The sequence below is a fragment of the Nipponia nippon genome, unplaced genomic scaffold, assembly GCF_047370975.1.
Source record: "Nipponia nippon isolate SJK-2023a ecotype South Korea unplaced genomic scaffold, ASM4737097v1 scaffold_1, whole genome shotgun sequence".
In the NCBI taxonomy this organism is placed as follows: Eukaryota; Metazoa; Chordata; class Aves; order Pelecaniformes; family Threskiornithidae; genus Nipponia; species Nipponia nippon.
Window position 1 is genome coordinate 67,228,346 of NW_028262290.1, and position 19,506 is coordinate 67,247,851.

At 37.2% G+C, this 19,506-nt stretch overlaps 1 protein-coding gene across 1 annotated transcript in view; it reads left to right on the forward strand.

The window, feature by feature from the left end:
- Positions 1 to 19,506, forward strand: part of LOC104018200 (dynein axonemal heavy chain 5) — a 172,171-nt gene that overhangs the window by 18,167 nt on the left and 134,498 nt on the right. The window contains exons 12-26 of the mRNA XM_087736582.1: positions 524 to 705; positions 3,008 to 3,127; positions 3,809 to 4,010; positions 7,045 to 7,140; positions 7,896 to 8,069; positions 8,163 to 8,252; positions 8,963 to 9,118; positions 10,009 to 10,148; positions 11,760 to 11,911; positions 13,712 to 13,919; positions 14,738 to 14,822; positions 14,939 to 15,062; positions 15,179 to 15,342; positions 16,462 to 16,554; positions 17,704 to 17,907. Coding sequence (XP_087592708.1) covers positions 524 to 705; positions 3,008 to 3,127; positions 3,809 to 4,010; positions 7,045 to 7,140; positions 7,896 to 8,069; positions 8,163 to 8,252; positions 8,963 to 9,118; positions 10,009 to 10,148; positions 11,760 to 11,911; positions 13,712 to 13,919; positions 14,738 to 14,822; positions 14,939 to 15,062; positions 15,179 to 15,342; positions 16,462 to 16,554; positions 17,704 to 17,907 — 2,190 coding nt within the window. The remainder of the gene's footprint in view (positions 1 to 523; positions 706 to 3,007; positions 3,128 to 3,808; positions 4,011 to 7,044; positions 7,141 to 7,895; positions 8,070 to 8,162; positions 8,253 to 8,962; positions 9,119 to 10,008; positions 10,149 to 11,759; positions 11,912 to 13,711; positions 13,920 to 14,737; positions 14,823 to 14,938; positions 15,063 to 15,178; positions 15,343 to 16,461; positions 16,555 to 17,703; positions 17,908 to 19,506) is intronic.

A 19,506-nucleotide genomic window follows, 5' to 3' on the forward strand; every position in this document is an offset into this window, starting at 1 on the left:
GGGACAGAAAACTCTATAGTTCAGTATCCTCAGTAAGAAAGAGATTATTGTTGCCTTGCCTCCCCCTTCTGGATTTTTCTTCTGTACAGATCTAGGCAAAATGAACAAAGGCCAACTTTCTTCTTGTCCTTCCTACGGCAGGCCAATGCTTTTGTAGCAGTGTATGACTTCTTTTCCTCAGGTAGCATATGCCTTTGCAGAGCAGACTACAGCACCTTCATATACTGGAGGCCGTGGCCAAAAAGAGTACAGCCTCTCTTTTTCCTCTGGAAAATTCCACTCTGGAAGAAGACCTATTCATTTATTCATTACCCATTCCCCATTTTTTTCTCTTGGTCATAGTGTGTTAGGTCTCCGCAAATGAATTGGATGGTCCAGTTCATAATGAGATGTCTACAAGAACAATGTGTTATAAAAAGGTGTTTATCCACTGACAAACGTATTCCCAGAGCTGTCACATTTTCTGTTATGTTAATTTTTAAGAAATTCAAATTGCTGACTTTCCCATTTTTTCCTGTTGTAGGTAACAATGATGGAACACGTACCCAGTTTAATGAATACTGTCTGTATGATCTACTGTACATCACCATACTATAACACATCAGAGTGCATGACATCTCTTCTTCTTAAAATCACTAATCAAATGATTAACACGTGCAAGACTTATCTATGTGAAGGTGTTTCAAAAATCTGGGATCTGGACAGGTGATAGAATTTTAATGATTTCATCTCCTTTTGTTAACACTAGAAGTAAAATTATAGATTAGTCAACAAGATTATTAAAAGGTAAATTTAAGTAGCCCATCATCCTCCTACCAGGCACTGATTCCCATGTTAATTTTAAGCTTGTGACTACTCATTTTGTGTAGAATTAAGTACTCTGCAAAACCAAATTTACCGTGTGTTGTGAAAAAAACTGTTATTGAAAAGCATGTAATGTATATCAGTATACAACACTTGATATTTTGTCCCCGTGGCGCTTTTTAGACCAAAACACACTTCAGCAATTAGAACTGGGAGCTAAGGTTCTTCATAAAGAAGGTCAGAGGGCAGACTGGCAAAGTTCCATCTAAGATATATACTTTGCTGTTAGTGGACAGGAAAGTCACTTTGAGGAAGGTGACAATATATACCAGGACCAGAATCACAATTTGATTGTACTCTCTTTGGAGTGAGGTAAGTGGGTGACAGGATGGGACTCAGACTTGTATTTTCTGAGTATTCCATGGAGAGTGCTGTATGAGCAAATACATGAGGAGTGTTAATGGTGCCAGTGAGGCACCTTAAATTTAAAAAGCTAGATTTACTGTAAGTTTGCTAGTTAGACATGCCTAAGGCTAGTTTTGTTCTTCCTTTCTATTGTTCTTGCTATTAGTATATCAAGAGTCCCTGTTTTTCAGCAAATGTTAGGCACTATACAGAAAATGAACAAAAAGTTTGCCTTGGCTCTAAGGAGCTTGCAATCTAAAACATAAGAAGAGCTTGCAATCTGAAACGTAAGAAGTGAATGGTGAGATGTGGAGAGGAAAGAGGGATAGGGAAAAACTAGCAATCATGCAGTGTTGGTCAGCTGTAATGACAGTGTTTTCAGCAAACCTTGTGATGCCCTTGGATGTTTCGTAGGCGTCACTGCCAGGAGAACTACAGGAGACATTTCAAGGAAGGGATGAGTTAGCTGCTCTATGGCTACTTGCAAGGCACTACTCCCAAGTGCTACATACAGCATAAGTGGAAGCACAGAAGTGTTTGTATGAAACCTAACAAGTGGGTGGTGAATGCTGACGTCACTGGCAGAACAAGTGTATCTGAAGGATGAGAAGTTAAGTGGAGATAGCCTAGGAAGAACACATACAATAAGAAAAACTTAATTATTTTCATGCAAAAGAGAAGGGGGAAACCACAGAGAGGGGTTAAGATGAGCATGACATCTAAAGTTATCAACTAGAAAAGTAATGATTGGAACAGTCTCTTGAAAGAGTATAAATGAAGCGAGATGATGGTTACTGAGGTGAGAAGGAAAAGGTGTTACAAGCTTCATCAAGACATAGACAGTCAGGATGTCTGTGCTCAAATTCCAGCCAAGTCAAAGGTGACACTGAGGTAACAGGCTAGGAGGCCTAAAAGTAAATCTAACAAATAACTTGCATTTCTCCTGTGTTTTGGTGTGGGTAAAGGGAAGTTTTTGGAAATTATCTGTAATCAATTAAGTACTGGCTATGTTATTCTAAAGAATTAATGTAAATAAAAGTAGAATAATTTTTTTTGTTTATTCTAGCTGAATTTATTTTTGAGATGTTCTTCTCATTTACTTATTTGCTGCTGCAAAAGTTTCTCTCTGTCCCAGTTAGTGGTTTCAATGTATAAAGTTTGACTATCATTTTAATTCCCGATGATCTTTTGGAAGACGAAAGACGAAGACAAAGTGGAGCAACAGTCTTGCGTAAATGACTTATGACTAATTTCCATGCCTCATCTGTATATCTCATGTATAGCAGTACCTCAGGGTTAATGAACAACTGTGTGTAAGATGTAACTATCTGTGGCGTTAGGAACTGAGGTCTTCCTGGTGTGTCTTTGTAAAGAAACAAGACTTTCCTCATGTTTACTGTAGTCTGGAAAAATACCTCTCCAGTCTTGACTGCTTAGAAAAAACAAAGAAACAAATGAAGAAAAACCCATCAGCAATACCCAGGTTACAGAAGATGAGAAATGGCCAAACTGCAGGCACTCAGTAGTCAGGGTTCACCTGATGTAGGTCCTTTCTGGACTATTCTGTGAAAGTTCTGGGTTGATGACAATAAAACTTAAAAATATCCAATCTAGATAACAAATTTAAAACAAAACCCTGTAATGTAATCCTCTTATTTTGAATGTTTTTCAGGTAATGTATAATTTTGTGTTCTTATTTTGCAAAGTTGCATATCTGACTGAAATGTTCTATTTTTATTTATACTCATTTGAAGACCTCCTTAGGATGATTTTCTGCCTTCTGTGCTTTTTCCCTCAGGCAAGAATTGCTAAAGAGGATACAACAATGCATTTCCCTCAAAGAACAGTACCAAACATCCTTTCAGAGAATTAGGGAGGAGCTAAAGGAAAACCCAAGTGGCAGGCAATTTGATTTCAGGTAAATAATTTACTCTCATAATGAATCATATTAATTTATACAATTTATGAGATGTCATTATATCTGCTGGCTAGCAGAAAAGGTAAATGCTCGATTAAAATGTAGTATTTATTATAATCAGAACATGACCTTGCAGAGTTGTTTTTTTTTAATTCAGGAATAAACCAGTGACAGGTTTTTGCCTGATTTAACAGATGTCCAAGGGGACTTCAGGGGAATTTGTGTTAATTTAATACATAAGTTCATGTATGATCTGAAATCCCAACAAATTTGAGTCATGAATATAAGTGAAAAGACTTCAGGGAAATTTAATCAGCTTTGGGCTGGGTTGTCTATCACACTGCCAAGGGGAGTTCTACCTATATTGATGCTTAAAGCATGGAGCACTTCTTGGTATTGTACATTCACATTTTGATCTTCTGCAAATGTCTTATTTAAAAGAGTAACTCCTGTAAAATGTGGTAAAGGCTTTTAATTGACATATATAAGGATTAAACATTTCTGGTTTATATCCATTACTTTAAAATGGTTTTTACTTGATTTGTAATTATTACAGCATAGATATTTTTATGTGAAACTTGGTAGCAGTTCTGGAAGAATATATGTGGGCTAAATATATGTGGTTAAATCTATTACAAATAGATTTGCATAACAATCCCTCTGCTGCTTTTTTATTGTTAGTGAAAACTATATATTTGGAAAATTTGATACATTCTGTAAACGTCTGGAGAAGATTTCAGACATGAGCAATATTATGGAACGCCTTTTAGAGCTCCAGCATATAAAAATAGAAGGTATTGAAGACATCACTACTCATTACCAGAGCATTGCTACAAACACCAAATCTAAACGATATGATGTTCTGGATCACAGGAAAAAAGAGGTATATACATTCAGCACTTGTCTGGCAATCACTCCCTTAATTCTGTGCTTTTCACTGGAGTTATGCAAAGAAGATTGAATTTTATAACAATGCATATAGTATTTTACTGTAATAATAATACTACTTTCATATCTTTTAATACAATTTGAAAGTGTTTGGGTAAATTTGGCTTTTATTTCAAATGTTCTTGTTAATTTTTCATAAACTAGGTTTTGTGTGATAGGTAATGATACAAACAACTTTTCCTAAACTTGTTGTTTTGAGATGCATATATTTTGAACTGCAGACTGAAAACTAATTCAGGCAGGTCAATGCATTAAATATAGTTAATCTACTTGTAAGAGTTACTCAGCGTTACTGAAAGTACTTAGTAGAATCGTAAAGGCAGTATTATAGTAAAGGTAGCAAAGGCACTTAGATGCACATTTTAGAGGGAGAAGTGAATGATATCACCCCCAGCGCTGGGTAGGGTGGTAAAAACTGAAGTGGCTTTTCAGGTGCTTCAGACTCATGTTTTAATACATCCTGCACATGCTGGAATTGAGCTGCTTTTTTTTGAGCTGTAGCCTTTTTGCTTTGCAGGATTGATAGCCTCACAATAGAAGTGCTAGATATGTTGACTTACTGTCCTGCCTTCCTGAACTGTAGCTTGCAACTGTCAGGAACTTTCCTTTAAACATTTCAGTCTAGAGTACCTTTGGCTTTCTTCTAACTGGCGGATGGCTTACATTTCTGTAATACTTGCTGCGTGGTTCTTTTCTGAAAGAGAACATTTACTGGTAACTGGAATTTGAAGATGTTTAAAAATTGTGTGGCTTTTCTACACCTAAATGGTTGGAGCAATGTATATTCTGGACTATTTTCCCAAGCTTGTGGAGTGCTGTCTTCAAGAGGAGGTTTGCACTGAACGTTTTTTGTAGGTCCTCAGTCTTTTGGACTTTTAAGAAAAATTGTTACAGATAAACACCCAAATTATTACGGATAAATACCCTACTTCTAGTTAGGAGCTGCCGAATTTGGTAGCCCAATAGAGGCGAGGCTGTCACAGTTCCATGTCCCCAGGTCCACTGAGCTGTGAGGCTGAAGGTGTAATTCCCAATGAGAATGTATGCACAGACACACACAATACATTTATACACAGGTCTGGCTGCACAGCTCAAAACAAACTGAAAACACAGCAATCACACAATTACAAACAGTATTAATGGCCTCATCCTGTCGCTCACTGGCTGAGCAGGAGGAAAGCCCGTTAGTGGAAAATATATATACATGGATCCCTCCAGTAGCTGGTCTTACACACTCAGTCTACCCAACAACTGGCCACTGGATACCCACGTCTCCCCCGTTCCTGGACTTACAAACCCCCCTCAAGGCCCACAGCCCCACTCCAGTTGCTGGTACTCAGACCTATACATACGCACACGCAAGTACAGACACATGCACTACGGGTCCCCCCAGTAACTGGTCTTAGGCATGTCTACCCTCTACCCGACCTCTGGATCCCCTTGCTGTCCCGGTTGCTGACACACAGAGACACACACATGCAAACAGTTCTTTCTTGTAGCTGATCCAGGCTTATAACCTTCTCAGTAGCTGACCTTCAGACCCTACTGTCTCTCTGGTAGCTGGCTTGGGCCTCCTGGTCGCTCTGGTAGCCAACTCTTAAACCACTCTGGTCTCTTTAATATCAGTCCAGACTTATGGCTCCAACACTTGGTTCCCAAGCCTCTGTCCTGTTTGCTGCTTAGTCTGGTTTGATATTCTCTGACCATTATATGTTACACACCCGCCCACCCAGTATGCGCATGCTCTGGTGTTTCTAGTTCCTATGATCCATGGTTCCTACCCTGGTTGCTGATGCTTAGACCTCAATACACTCCAGTCTCTCCAGCTGCTGACTCTACAGGTGTAGAGGCTCCAGTAACCCATGGTGTCCATAGAATCATAGAATGGTTTGGGTTGGAAGGGACCCTTAAAGATTATCTAGTCCAACCCCCCTGCCATGGGCAGGGACATCTTCAACTAGATCAGGTTGCTCAAAGCCGCATCCAACCAGACCTTGAACACTTCCAGGGATGAGGCATCCACAATATCTCTGGGCAGCCTGTTCCACTGTCTCACCACCCTCAGTGTAAAAAATGTCTTCCTTACATTCAATCTAAATCAATCCTCTTCTGGTCAGATTTAAAACCATTACCTCTTGTCCTATCACCACAGGCCTTGGTAAAAGTCTCTCTTCATCTTTCTTATAAGCTGCCTTTAAGCCCCTTCCACTCCTGTTGCTGGTACGTAGACTTGCATACACAGGCACGCACACAGAAGAGAGAACCCTTTCACCCATCAAAAAGGTTAGAAGTGGAGATAAGTAACAAGACAAGACAGACTGTGCTGATCAGGTGCAGGCCATGGCCAGAGAAGTGTACTGACCAGCAACCTGTTCACATGTGACTGACTCCTTTTATCCCATCATACCTCCATTTTTCCACATTTGTTCCTCCCACAAACCGCATTGATCCCTGCCTTTGCTTCTTCCCTAACCCCCATAATACGTTTTGTATAGTCCCCAAATGCTCTCCCCTAGCAAACTGTAATGAGTCCCTTAACTCCTAGGCAATAACCTCCCTTAGTCTGTAAGGTGCTCTAGAGAGCCTGCCAGTTTGCTCGTCTTGATGGGTTTCATACCTGGACAGTGAGCTGAGCGCTCTCCTGCGGCAGTGCTGGGAGTAGCTGGTGAGTGTGCTCTCTTTGCTCTGATTAGGTTATCAGATTTCCTCTGTCTGTCCTTGTTCCTCTGTGCTCCTTTGTGTTCATGAAGATGAGGCTTTAATCATATAATCTAACACTTCTTGGGTTTTGTTTGCTTTGCTTAGAATGTAAATGCCTTTGTTACTGGTGTTGTCCTTGTTCTCTTTTCTCTTTAATTCAGTGCTGAACACAGGTACTGGGCAGATAAAGCAAAAAACTTCAGGGAAAGAATTTTGTATGAAATGAAAGCAATACTATAGATGATTTTTTTTCTTTTACCCTTTTATAGTTTGAAAAAGATTACCTTGAATTTAAGAACCAAATTGCAGCACTGTACGAGTCCATACAAGAATTTGTGGATTCCTGGTTCGAGAAGACCGTAACTGTAAGTAAGTTTACAAATGCAAACTCCTTGTTCTGGTGCTCAGAAAGGCTGAGTACCCACAGCTCCTACTGAACTCCTTCATTACTGCCAGTGTTCTGTACTGTGCTAGTGGCTGCCTGAGATAATGTAGGAGGACATCAAGCCTATTACAAGTGTTCTAAAAGTCGCTTGCAGAAGTGCTGGAAGATAATGTTCATTGTTACTTGGTGCCAGTTTTATGTTCCGTCTTTCCTTACCGATTTTATAGCCCTATGTTTTTGAAGTTTATTTTCTTTCTTCATCCTGGTGTTGCCCATGCATCCTGTTGCATTTCTAAGTTATTCCTGTTGGACTGACAGGAGTAATGAAATAATTTCTGCCATCTGTTACCTTAATGTCAGTACTGTTCATTGGTGCAGGCCCTGATCATGATATGAGATGTTAACAAAGCATGAGTAAAGGTGTAGGTGTTCTACCACAACTGTTTGCAGAAAAAAAGAGTGATGATTTGAGAGTCAGAAAAAAAATTAAGTATCCCAGTATACTATAGTGGTAGCAGTTTCTTAGTTTATACTATGGTAAATAAATTCTAAATGGCACAAAATACAGAAGTAAAATTCACTAACTTGTCTGGATGGAGTTTTCTGTGTTTCTTAGAAAACAACTTGCAAACTTACATAACTTCTAAATAATAAAAAAAAAACCAACAGTTTATGAACAATGACTTTCTGAACTATTAACATCTTCTGGAGTAAATGCTTCGTCCTCCTTTTTAGACTGAACAGATGCTGGGACTTTTGATGAAGCTTGAACAAATAGGAGAAAATCATATTGATCTTAATGAGAAGTACACCATGGTCCTTCAGCAGTACAGCCAAGACTTAGAGTTTGTTCGAAAACTCTACCAGAAGCAAAAAGAAAATCCACCTATACCACGTAATATACCACCAGTAAGAATGAAATAAATGAGAGAGAAAAAGGACTTTGCTTCTTGACAGTTTTTAAGTTAATGGAAATAAAACCTCATATCTTCTGTGTTTTAGGTAACAGGGAAGATTATGTGGGCTCAGCAGTTATACAGAAAAATTGACCATCCAATGACATTCCTTAAGAAGAAACCCACACTTTTGAAGGTTGGAAATTAGCAGAGGAGGATTTATGCTAATCATTCAAGCATGTTATTAACAGACACGTGATTTATTTTTATACTTCTATGCTCACCTTTCTAGCAACTTGCATTCAAGCTCATCCAACATGAGAGGTGTTAGTGTGTGCTCCAGGATTTGAATTCCTTTTTGCAGCATTATTATTCTGCAGCTCAGGACAGTTACTTCCCTTGAGATATTAAGCTGATGACTTAGGCCAGTGCTTTTGTCCCTTCTGGGGTTTCACTCATGTTAATCCTGATACTAGCACTGTCGGCCATGTACCTAACCTTAGAGCCTTCTGTCTCTGAAATGAAGAGGACTGAGATATTTAACCTCAAACACTAGACACATGTCATGAAAGAATATAATTTTATAGCTTTCTCAATGGGACATCAATGCCTTGTATAGGTCATAGTATAGACTTTGTTTTATAGGCAAGACTGGGAGGAAAAATCACGAAGAGAGTTATGTTGTTTAGAGCAGTTAAATACTTCTTGATAATTGATTTCCTAGATATATTTCTATGTTTCTGTGTCTTACCTTATCTCTAAAATAGCATGACTTAAAGCTTTCTATTTGTTTTGTTTTCCTAATGGTGGTGAGGAAAAGTCTAGTGGAGGGCATTTCTACTATGCTAGACTCATCGAATTGTTTAAATGGTATTTGCTTTTTTTTTTTTTCCCCTTGACTTGCAGACACTGGAAATGAAAAAGGTTGTTAAGAGCTACAACAAAATGGCTGCAGTTCTTTTGGAATTTGAACTTATTTATCATAGAGCCTGGTGCAGGTTTGCTGACCAGGCTAGAAATGCTCTTTGTGCTTCCTTACTTGTCAGGCACCCAGAAACCAAGGTAAATATGATTTATTCTTCGTATTACTATTGCACTGGTTAGTATTACATATGCTACTGTAATCATATCATGGATAGGCAAGCACAGCATTAAAATAATCTTCATAGGGTTAAAAAAATGAACTACTCTAATTAGTATATTTGTTTTCCTTTTTGTGTATATTTATGGTACAGACTTCATCATGTCTTTTCTTCGTAAGGCTCGGGCCTCATTCAGGGCATAAAAGAGGCAGTACCCAGCAAATACATATCTATTATTGACTTATCTACATCTTTTAGATATTGTTTCATGTTTTATTTTCTATGTTAACCAAATTTTAGTCAAGGAAGAAATTTTTAATTAGATCATGGTCTTTTCTGTAGTGGTCAACATCACTGTGGTGAGTATATGGCAATCATTCATTAATTTGCTTTCAAAACTGCTTGCTTGATTCAATAATGGACAACTAGAGCCTAGTTTTCGAATTTATTTAGCATCTTAATAGCATTTAGTGCCCCAAAAAGTATACACAGATTAACCTTCACAACATTTCTCCCCAGTCTACTGGTGGAGAAACTAGATGAAAAGGCAAATTAGTTTCCACAGAGTGTAGCTGCAGAACTAGAATTAAACTTTGGAAGTCACAGGAGCCAAGTTATTAGGGCACACTGAAGGAGTCACAGGAAATTGAAATCAGTGTAAGATATTGGTGGATTAATACTTTGGAAAATCCAGATATTTGTAGAGAGGATGAAGATCTGTGTAGAAACATGGGTATCCATTTTAAAAATCTTCTCTAGTCATCTAGTCATCTTGTTGTATGTTCCAGTTATATCACACTACATGTAACCACCAAACTACTGTCTTATTTTCTATTTCTTTTTTTTCCCCCCTTGTATTGCTACATGAAGGAATTACTTGTAAACTTGGACCCAGTGGTCCTGGAAGTACTTTATGAAACAAAATACCTGAAGAAAATGCATTTTGAAGTTCCAGATGTGGTCCTTGGCTTGTGTGCAGATGAAGAACAGATTAAAAGACATCAAATGGAGTAAGTGAACACTTTGGATTTGCTTCTCATCTGCAAATGGGAATCCCTGGCTTTGAGTCTGTTGCATGTGCTTTTGATTTATTATAACTTTTCTCTTTAATGGAGTTAAATTGAAATTTAATTGCTTTCCCCTGCATTTCCATAGTAATATTGGTAACATACAGTTGTTCCTATCTATCTCCACAAATATCTCATTACTAGAAAATGCCTGCATGCTTTTGTTTTGTTACTGCAAGAGCTGCTCTGTCAGTGGGGGTCCTAGGTACTGCTAAGGCATCTATGCGCTATAACATAGGGTTTACACACCAAAATATTACAGGTAACATAAAAAGCTGTTTTCTGATAGAAAAACAAGCTAGAATTTACCACTTGATTAAGGCACAACCCAAACATTTGTATAGGTAATACATCACGTATGTTATAATATGCTCTCTCATATATCTCCCAATAATTTCTTTCTGCTTCTTGTAACAGCCCAATTCTGTGCTGGAAGAGTTCTTTTCATTCTCAGGGATGCTGACTACTAATTCTCTAACTCTCTAAGCAAGGATGATAGGTCTTAAAAAAGTCATCCTTTGTGAGGAGTGTTCTTTAGATAGTTGTTAAATGGAAGTGGACAAAAAGGGGCAAAGTTCAAAGAGTTTCATAAACGCTTGAATTCAACCCCTCCTCCCTTTTTCTATTGTTAAAGCTTTCAGTCTTTCACTCTTATAATATGACATTTTTCATTAATTTTCTGTGGAGTATTTTAGGACAAACTAACCTAAAATTTCTAATATGTGCAAGGCAAACTCTGTGTGCTACAGTCCTCTAAAAAGCAACAGGGTCAACTTTTGCCATCCAAGAGAAACAAAAAAGTACAGAAAATGTTTGCAATAAAAAAATATCCAAACTTACTTTCTATTCTAAAAAAGACTTCAGACTGACTCCCCAAGCAAAGAAGGAATATTTAGAGACTGTAGATTTTTGCTTAAGCAACACTGGAAGAACGGTTCTGGGTATATTGCAAATGGATTATCTTAGTATACAGTTTGTAACGATGTTTAAAGTCATGGTTTTAATCTGGCACAGAACACAGCTATTGCTTTTGTTTGCAGCAGTTCTTGTAGGGAACCCATTTTGTATCTTTGACTTCTGAGTTGCATTCGCTTCTAATTCTTGTTTATGCAGCTTCATTGAGTAGCTCCATTTTCATGGAACTATATTGGTAAGTCTTGATTCAGAATTTGGCTTCTTTTTCTTTTGGATTTGGTGTCCCAAGTGGTTTGGATCTTGCTTTTCTTATAAGCAGTGCCATTTCATACCATGTCTTGTGAGACAGGATGAAGGGAACAAAAATAGCGTGTTTTTAAATTTTAATTAATTTTCCTTGGAAGAAAGTTTCTCTAAATTGGTCACAGTCACGTTGCTGGAGGTACTTATTTTCCCAGTCTGCTTCTGCTGTTAGTGGGGAGAAAGAGGCTTAGTTTGAGCTAGGAAGAGCTGGGAAGAGTTCTTAGTTTTAACATGGGGTCAGAACTTGCAAATCTTATTAACAGAAAACATGTCTAAACTTCTGTATGTTTCAAATATCTGAATTAAGCACATTCTAAACATGGTCATGTCTTGCAGACTCCAGAATCTGTTGATCAATTACAAAGAGCGTCTGAATGGGATTCCTGTTATGCTGAAACCACTGATGAAACCATTCATAGGACAAGTTGAGGATGCCCTTACTCCAGGCTTGATGCAGCTGTCATGGATGTCTTTAAACATCAATAAATGTATGTAGTAGGAGAAGAAGTGGTGAACTGTTGATGCTGTTAGGTAGTACCTGACGGATGTTTCCTTGTCAGTTTTAGGAAGAGCACTCCATCTGTATGAGGGGAAAACGTGCTTGTAAATCAGTTTTCAGTTGAGGTAGACAGATGTTAGGCTTTCATTTTTCTTCTTCAAAATTAAAAGCAGCAAGATAAACAGGAACAGATGCAGCCTAAACCTGAAAGTGAAATGGGGCATGGGTTTGTGCAGCTGTTTGTTTCTGACTCTGCCGTGTGGCACTGGTACATCGGGCTCTGACCAGTGCTTAAGGGGGCGCTGGTCACCTTTTGGCTTTACTTCACCTTTGCCTGACCAGAGCACAAAAAACCAACGGCAAGTAGTTTTTTATGTTTCTTTTATAGCTCTAAAATGAATTTTTGTATTTGGTTTGCGTAGTTTAGTAACACATCATAAGGAAAGTCTTTATAATACGATTTATGTATTTATTCGTTTAGGTACTTTCTGCACTATGTTAAGTATCTGAATAGCTATAATTCAGGTTTTAATGGTTCTTTGGATCAGCATTTGCTCTGGTGAAAACTGGCCTTTTTGACAAGATAGAGGTTATGCAGCCAGAGTATCTGGGCTACCTCCTGTTTCCTGCTGTTGCAGCTGAAATGGAATCACCCCTAGAAAGGAATGATTTTCTTCAGTGTATGCATCATATCTTTTTGAAGATGTGCAATGTCTAATGTGTCCAGAATGCACGGGACACTTACAAATTAGCCATTGGTTGAGTGTATACAAGATGACTCTGACCTGGCAGTGATGTGCTGAATTTACTCTGCATGAGCCAAATGTCTTAAGTGCCTTTTTTCCATCTAATATGTAGATGTATGGAGGCCCATGTTGCCTTCTAGATTAAAACTCAGGAGACAAGGTGAAAAAATGGATTTAGGACTGCCTAATTTCTATATTAAAAAAAAAAAAGCTGAGGAATTGGTTGGATTATTTGTCTGCTTTAATCAATAAAAAAGACAAGCTCCATCATTAACTTCCTAACAGGAATAAATTATGTTTTCCACTGAAAGCATCAGCAGTTCGACACCACTGTCACACTGCCGTGTCTCAGATATCAGAGTGATTTCTTTCTACATACAGTAAGAAAGAGCATTGATGATTCAAATCATACTGTCTGGTAATAACAAATGCAAAGACAAAGGGTGTCAGGTGACATATTGCTTTCTTCTTTGCAATGGAAAGTATGAAAGACAGGGAAAGAATTTATCCAGTCTATTCAGAAACAGTCATTTTTACCTAGTTCAATAAACAGATGTGTTAAAGCACTCAGTTTATCTCTTTCCAAAGTAAGTTAGGTCATATGCATGAACATGTGGTTCAACCAGTATGTAATCTTGGCTGGGGGAATTTTAGCCATTGAATTTATAAGTTAATTACTACTATAAAAGTACTGGATTTCACTGTGGAGGTATGTAGGAGGACCAAAATAATTTTTGGACAGTTGTATCCTTTCTGTTTTCCATTGTATTTTGTTGATCCTTTTCATTACAATGCTCTTTAATACAAAAAGGAAGACATATTTTGAAGGCTAGTGTACTATTTATTATAAAATGTTTTCATTTAAAGACTCCAAAATAGAGCAAGTCCATCATGTTTCTATTTCAGACCTTAATTGCATATTTCATTGCCATCAAATCCTCATTTTATTGTAATACCTGGAGGGAGGGGAAAGGGGAAGGGGAGATGAGATTTAAGAGGTCTGTATTTTGCATGATTTGTTTTAATTTTGTTTCCTTGCTTAGTTATTAAGAATGTTTATAGTACCCTGAGGGAGCTGGACTACATAGTCAAAGAAGCAGCTGATACCCTGGAATGTAGAATTGAAAGAATTCTGGAGGATATGTCAAACACTGCCCTGATAATTTTGCCAGAAGATGAACCTATAGATGTATTTTCTTTCCTGGAACAAACAGAAAAGCTTGCTGTCTCTACTGCTCACAAACTGTCTCAGTAGGTTTGCTAATTGCAGAGATTTCAAGGCCATATTTGGGAGGGATTATTTATGTATTACTTTTATATGCATAGAGAGTTTACTTCTAAAATTTTATTTTAACAGACTGCTAGTCTAAAGCAAAATGATAGTCTCGGGGTGCAGGGGAGAAACTCCCAAGTATCTTGAATACAGCAGATGTAAAATTGCATGCGTAGTGTTTAGCATTTCATATTTTTCTTCTTATGGCATTCTAATCAGTGGCAAGAAAAATGAAGATGGATAAGACTTAAAATCTCATCCCTGTGTTAATTGTTTGATTCTTAATGCTAGCTAGCTAATGCAAGACTTCCCATTCTCCCGGTGCTGCAATTTTTTTTGCCTATGCTTATTTTCCAGGTTATAGCAGAACAGTTGTTCAGTTCTCCAAAAAGATGTCTATGCTCATTGTGCAAAATAAGATACATTCTATTTATTTTTTTATTTTTTCTTTACTAATTCTGATTTCACAGATTATCTTGCTGAATCATCATGATAAGACTGTTTTATTTTAACTATAGCTGGAAAATAACTTTTTTTTTTCTTTAATTATTATGAAGTCCAGTTGAATCAGATATAATAGAGTCTGACAAATGGGTTTCTTAATAGTCTGCATATCTTAAATGTCTTACATTCTATTGTCCCCAAGCAACAGGAACAAACTGAAAAGTATAAGGGTATTTCCCTGCATATATAATTCTTCACAGTGCAGTAGGAGTGGGGGTGTGTGCCTGGAAAATAAAGAAGGGTATTCCTTATGTTTGATTCCCTGTGGGTGACTGTAAGGTTGTTCTTGTAGACAGAGTCAGCAAGTGGAATGCGCTGTGTATGAACTGGTGGATATTCTTAAGCACAGGCTGAAAGGAGGTGCTGGAAGTCTGGAGGTAAGACTTCTAGAGTGTAAAAAGTAACCTTTTATAACCTAGTCAGATACTTGATATTTTGCTTACATGCTGGATAATGTGGTTATTTTCCTTAGAATTTCCCTTTAACTCTTCAGGATTCATATGCCTGTACACATCTCGACATGAAACAGAAAACACGCTGCCAAGAATGCTTGTCCTGTGGTTACTATAATCTGATGGGACAGCTTTGTCAGAAGAATACTGACTCTTTAGTCAGATGTGAGTCTGTCTTTTTCAGATATGTTTAATTTTGTAATATCACTTTAAGTTTTTTTTTCCCCAAGCTTATTGTGGTAAAAAAAGTATAACCTCACTTAAATATTATATTTATTTAGGCACGAAGATTTCTTTAGAGTCCTTAAGACATCGATTACATGTTGTTGACACTAGATATCAGATGACCAAGTTTGTAGAGACACAGAGGGTTCCTTTGTTCAAAGCTGAAATTCAACTGGCTATTCCAAATGTTGTCTTGAGACCAAGTCTTGAAGATATTCAGGTAACAAAATAATTGCACATCTCAGTCACTTATAGTAAAACATTTATAAATGCATTGTTTTAAAAAACGTGCAAATTTAATCTGGTATAAGAACTAAAAGAAAAGGAAAAAAGATTAAAAGTCACTTGAGTTTGTAATATCACTAGGTGCTACGGACATGAAGCCACCGATCAGGTTTGTTATGAAAGCCAGCAGAAGGAACTATTTTTCTAAAAGCTCAGTAACTCATGTTCACAAACCTCTACTTAGAGGCAAACGTTTCAAAGTGAATGCAAAAATAAAAATGAATGTCATTGATACAGCCTGATTTGACTTCTTGGTCTCCTTAAACTCTTTTAGAATATAAAATGATGTTATCAATTTAAAGTATCATTCATAAATCAGCATTCTGCAGTAGTGAAATGTAAAGAAAAATATTACCAGCCTGAGGCTCTAAACTGTGAAAAGATTTGAACACTCATTTAAATTCTATAGTAATTCTTACACATATACTTACAATCTCCTATGATGTCTGAAATTATTCACAAAGTGTTACTTGTGGTGTTGATTTGTGGACTTTTTATTTAGCATTGTCACTGTCAAAATCAGTAGTTGAATTCTTTCTCAGATTTCATTTGCAGCCTTCGTGGTGGCGTCAGTAAGAAATCAGATCACAAAGTGTAATTTTAAAATACTACAGATAAAAGAAGTTATATAATACTCTATATAGCTGCCTATATAGATTATAGAATATACCATCACAAATTCAGACAAATGTGTTCAGGCATTCTGATGTGAAAACTATTATTATTAATAATAAATAACTATGTTTATAACCAGTTTAAGGGGAAATAGTACTGTAATTAAGTTATGATCCCCAGTGATTCATGATTACTGCTCATAAAGGTCTCTTACGTTCTTGTTTGAAAACCACATAAACGTAGAAGGACTGTGATAAAGCTTTACGGAGTACTTTTTCCCCTTACAAAATATATTTTGGGTGATCCTACTTCATGCTTATTAGAGTATTTCCTGTAAAGACAGAGGTATAATTCTTACATTTTGGTATTGTTTGGAGGATCCCCCCCAATTTGTCGTAATCTCTCTGTGTGCTCGAGGTGAATGTTTTGCTCTTTTCAGAGTGCTGTAAACAAAACAGTAAATATCATATTATCAATAGCCAAGGATATCCCCCTGTGGAAATTTGCTTACTTACATCATAAACAGCAGCAGGTGAGTATTTTGTTTTGATTATTTAAAAATGTTAGTATTTTGGTTAACATTTTTTAATCTCATAAGAATATGTTCTGTACCAATACTTTGACTTGTAATCTGGTGAATCTTCCTGTTAAGTGAAAGCCTAGTTTTTAATCTCTATACCAAGTAATTGAATATAAGAGTAATAATTCACAAACCTTATGTTTGGTGGTTTCTAATAATAAAATCAAAATTTGCTTTAAAAAAATTTTTAAATATACTGTTCAAGTATGATGAAGATAGCGTGGATAATGTGTGAAAACTGACATTATCCATGGGTACTGCTAGCTGATTATGAATTATTATCACTCTTCCCAGGCAAAAACTGTACTTTAAGTTAAACTTTCAGGCTGCATACAGCACCTATAATGCTACAGTAAATACAATATAAATATTTTAACTGGCATTAAAATGAACACTAAAACCTTGGGGAGATCTGAGGTATAAATAGAAACTGAAATTTGTTAAGGTACAGAAGTGCACAGAAATGGTAATCAGATGGCCTTAATTCTCTCCTCTGGTAATGAAATACAGATCTATGTAGATCTGTGCTGAAAAGTGTCTTTGTAAAAGTATCTTCCTATTTTGTCAATCTGACATGAAAAACAGATCAGCTCATTTCAATGAAAAAAACCATTCAAGTCCTGCAAATAAATAATAAAAACAATAAACTAGGAGGGAGAGAGTCGAATTCAGTTTCCTCAAGCAGAATTATTTGCTTATTTCCAAGCAGCCAACCCCTCCACCACCTACAGGACCTTTTTTGACCAAGAATAGGTATAGATGGTAATTCTATGCTAAAGAAAGCAGGAAGACCTGAGCAGTGGTGTAGGAGCAGAAAACAGCACAGTTGTACTTTTATATGACACATATTTGATGGATGTCAGAGATGGTTAATACAGAGCTCCACATGGCACTTTTTTATAACATCAGCTTTAACACTAGAACTATAGTTCTGTAAGATCCAAAGCTAATAACAGGGAGTCTCCTTGTGGATGCTTTCTGTGCACTTTCTATCTGTTCTTAGAAGCACTTATTGTGTGTGCATTATTGGACATTCTATAATGTAAAAAAATATATAAAACTACTGGACATATTTTTTTTTTCTTGTTTAATTTATGCCAGATTGAACAAGCTGTTGCTGGAGAGCTAGGTGATGAGAGCAAACTCACCAGGATGGTGGCACTGAAACCTTTAGACAAACAGATCATCGAGCATAAGGATGTAAACAAAGTGGTGATCCAACTAAATACAATTATTTTATCTCTCAAAACTGAAGCGTCGGATCTTCTGAACAGCTTTTCTGAATTTTCAGGCATCTGGAACAAGGTTAAATACATATTCAATATAATATGTTGTGGTATTGTGAAATCTTCTAAATAAACTGTTTTCGGTTGCGTAAGGAGACTGTGTGCTCAGTAGGAAGCATTGGTTTCATAGTAGAATCCGTATACCAATAGCACCTCCTTCTGTCTCCTCTTGTGTTGACCAGAACTTGTCATTCTTTACCAATTAAACCATTTAAAAAAGAAAGCAGAAGAACAAAAAGTATGTTGGGAGCATAAATGAGCTTATGGTCTCATATGCTTATGCATCATTCTTACAGCATCTTGCCTGCATAGGTTATAAAAAAAGAATCATTTAACAGAATTTGAGAAATTGCAGGCTACAAAACTGTTCCTGCATATTAAACTGACTAGTTCTTCTTCAGCAACCACTGCTGAAAGCAGCTTTTCTATTTCTTCACAAAAATGATAAACTAAATCTAGGAAAGCTTTCCAGTAATAAGGATTGTAAAGCAGAAGAGAATCTGGACTGATGGAGTTGTCTTCGTTAGGAAGCAGGTCCAGTCACATAAATGGTAAAGCTCTGAGGAGCGTTTTGGCAGGAGCTATTTCATGAAATAAAACCTTGTGTACATTCTGACTAGTGAAATTCAGCTCTGTGTAGATGGACAACTGTTGGTCTTACCTATCAGAGGTGCTTTAGCCAGGCTGAGAAACAAGCAACCAAAACCGGATCAATCTTACCCTTGTAACTGCTCACTTTTTTTAACTTCCCCTTCTTAAACCAACTGATAGGTGGCCACATTCCCACAGCTGACTCTTTTGCAATTAAAGTTCAGGCTAAGACATGGAATTTTCACCCCTTCATGGCTTCTGGGGTTCCAAATCTTAATGCTTAGTTACCCCAGTTTTTGGAGATATTGTGTGAGCTAACCACATATTGATGGTACGTCACTTCATCCAGACAGGGCACAATCAGATTGGATGATGAAGTAGCATGATAATGTTTCCTTTCTACTAAAATCTTCTAAAATAGTCAATTAATCTGCTCCTTAACCTTAAAATTCCTTAGGATTTGGCACCATTTCCCCCCATCTTTATAATTTCTGTAGAACCATTGGGAACTGTCACTGGTAAGTCGTTATTGGCCAGAGAAGCCAGATTCTCAGGGACCTCACAGTGCAGACTGTAGATGAACGTCATTGAGCTGGGTAAAGATCATTTGTCTGTAACTGAACCGAGAATCTAACACATTTATTGAGCTGGTGACACTGAAGTTCTCACTTCTGCAGAGACTGGCGTGCCTATGAAGAGGAAGGATGCTCAGTGCTCTGTTCCCTTTAAACAAGCTTCAACAAGCTAAATGCCCCCTCTTCCCTTAGATCCATCCTTCCCTGCCAAACTGTGCTTCCTTCAAATGGCCAGTCCGTTTGTAGCTAGAAACTGCAGTTAAATACACTGTTTCAGGAAGAGTGAAGATGGCTGAGTACAATCAATACCATTTAAATACCTCTTAGAGGATGTGAGCTGCTTTTGGGGGTTTGCAAACAGAAGGGAGACTGGGAAGGAAATATTTCCAGCAAAGTTTTAGCAGCTACATTGTAAATTTTGTGATAATATTTGGATGGATAAGGGATATCCT